Raw genomic sequence first — 2648 nt, 5'->3', positions numbered from 1 at the left:
GGCTCGGCACAATAACATAACATGCACAGTTCTTCTGAACAATGTGCCAATAATGGGAAGAATGGTCGTCACATGTCAACGTCTCTCGCTCTGCCGCTCGCTCTGCGCAGGAAGTGCCAAAGTCAAGAACAATGAATCGTTTCCACTAATAAGCAAACGAAACCCCAATTGTGTTTGGGAAAGAGTGGGAAAGTTTCCATAGTATGTACTTATTTGAAATTAGCAATCAAGTCTATTCCCATTTTCGAATGCAATCCAATTGTGCGAAATTGAAATCGATAAGCATTTCCTCCAGCGATTGATTAATGGAATATTGCAACACTTTTCAAATCGAATAGCCTAATAATTTTCTCGAAATTGAACAGATTTATTTACTTGTAATTCCGCATAATTTAATCGAATGCATTTCTGTTTCAAATCATTACAAGTCCGTCTATCGCCTGCACTTTCTTCTGTTTATTTCGTGTTCCCCTTTCAGAAAGCAAATGTAATCATCTTCACTTTAAAAAAATGTATTTCAATGTTTTCCAATTTTGATTCTATAGCTCAAATACTGTTCTTACAATACATGTAACATAATTAAATATGGTTTCATTCACGTACAGATTTTTAAAATGGAATATTAAACCGACTTCTAAAAAAAGACTTCTAAGAAAAGAAAGATCATAGAAGTGATCTCTAATGGTTGTATTACAAAGATTTGATTTAATTTGAGTTAATTTTTTTTAGATTATAAATTTGGCTTGTAAAGAATGGATGAAACATGGTTATCGCTTTCGGTTATCGAGCTAGAAAACCGCTGGAAAATGCCTTAATGACCGATATGGATTACTAGAAAATAGCAAGAACAACAATTACAAATAGCTAGAGAAAAAGTAGAAAAACCGCTAAAAATCCTCCAAAAAATGTCTAAAAAAAACACTAAAACTAGATGGTAAACCCAGTGGAAAATGTCTAGAAACACCTTTATAAATAACTATAAAACTCGCTAAAAAAAAATACATAGAAAACCCGCCGTCACCGATGATTGCCGATCCAGCTTTGAAGCGCCCAAGATAAAGCTAAAAATTAAAAATATTCCCGAAAACAACAAAAAATGACGAATCTCAAAAATCAAGAGCTACCAGCTGGGGATAAATGAGCAGAAGGCAAATCAACTGCTAGCGATTGCAAGTTTATTTTACCACTAGGATCGCACAGAAAGCATGTGCTGTGAAATATGACCAATATGAGAATATCAAGTTTGTTTACATTTCAAAAACAGCTGAGTTTTGTTAACATTCATTATTTCCATTTGGCCGGCTGGTCTACTTGCTGTTAATTTACGTTCGCTTGTTACTGTGCTCTTGGTTTCGTCACAGAAAAGGTTGCCGATCCAGTATTCAAAATAATTTTTGCTTCGAAAGTATATAGTTTTCTAACCTTTCATAAATTTGACAACCAAGTTATCTTCGAAAAACTCATCGGATTCGTTTAGTATACCCCCAGAGCTAGTCAGATTTCAGTCAAAGTATACATTTCAGTTATATTTACTAATTTTTTCGAGTCGTTTCAAAATTATTGTGTAATCAAAAAGTATCAGTTTTTTTGTCTTTGTTTAGATATCTTTTGGACCATATCTTTTGACTATGTCAAATCCGTCGAAATCCACCAAATTGCGCTTCGCTCTCATTACAGAGGAGGCGCTGGAGAAATTGCGTCCGCGCTCCCAGTCGCCAACACAACAGCCGAAGGAAATGGGCGAACTCATCGCCATAATTCACAACACTGTGAACCAATTGCTGGATCAGAAGCTGAAGGAACTTAATCTAGATCATCTGATTGAAATGAAGATAAACGCTTTGTGCGAACGCGAACGCGCCCGCTATGCCGCACAATTGCACACGATGGCCGCTCCGCCCCCGATGGAAATGGGAAAAGTTGAAACCGAGGATAGTGGCATGAAAATACAAAATGCCATATCCGTCAAGTCGAAAAATTTGCGGCTACGCAAGGATAAAAAAATTGATCTACTTCCGCAAACGTGCAAGCAATTGCCACTGAAGGCAATGATTCAAAAGCAACAGCAACATCAACAGCAGCAGTCGACCAGATCCAGGCCCAAAAAAGTAATCCCAACAGTGCCAGCGCCAGTTCCCAGGAATCAGGCTTACCATCTTCCCAAAACCAACAACGATCCGTCTATTTTGACAGTCGCTGCCAAGTATTTGGAGGACATAAATGAGTCTCGCCGCCACAGTTGGCTCAACTGAAAACAAATCCAAGGATATCATCAAATTGGCAGGCAATCGACCACATACTACTTGCTGGTTTTCCACCATCATTAAACACGAATCACATATTGTGGAGTTTTGGAGTTCGACGAGATGTTTTTATCAAATATATGCATTTAGTATTTATCTTCGTAAAGCATTTATTTTTGTACTACTTATAACTTGCAGCGAATAGGATAGATGTACAGATCCCATATGGATTTAAAGAACTCATTAGATCAGCCATCGTCAATGGGTTCCTAATTCTTATCGAGATGCTTTATCGATCCAGATCTGTACAGAACATGATTCAGTAATAGAGGAGGTGCTTTCGAGGAACTATTCTAACAAAAATAGACTGATGTATCATCAAAAGAGGTTCTGCTTAAAATCAAT

General features: G+C 37.3%; 1 protein-coding gene across 1 annotated transcript; it reads left to right on the top strand.

Moving 5' to 3' along the window:
• The first annotated feature begins 1572 nt into the window (after positions 1–1572).
• LOC115629695 lies at positions 1573–2412 on the top strand. The gene has a single exon (XM_030526216.1). It carries the CDS (start codon positions 1629–1631, stop codon positions 2250–2252), a length of 624 nt encoding a protein of 207 aa, XP_030382076.1. The 5' UTR covers positions 1573–1628; the 3' UTR covers positions 2253–2412.
• The last annotated feature ends 236 nt before the right edge of the window (positions 2413–2648 follow it).

This window comes from Scaptodrosophila lebanonensis, unplaced genomic scaffold (genome assembly GCF_003285725.1).
Source record: "Scaptodrosophila lebanonensis strain 11010-0011.00,11010-0021.00 unplaced genomic scaffold, SlebRS2 tig00000161-arrow-arrow-pilon, whole genome shotgun sequence".
Lineage (NCBI taxonomy): Eukaryota > Metazoa > Arthropoda > Insecta > Diptera > Drosophilidae > Scaptodrosophila > Scaptodrosophila lebanonensis.
The sequence above is the reverse complement of the archived record's forward strand: the minus strand, read 5'-3'. Positions and strand labels throughout refer to the sequence as shown.

What these genes read in the sequence shown, in the direction of transcription:
- LOC115629695 (XM_030526216.1), top strand. Translation starts at nt 1,629, where the DNA reads ATGTCAAATCCGTCGAAATCCACCAAATTGCGCTTCGCTCTCATTACA.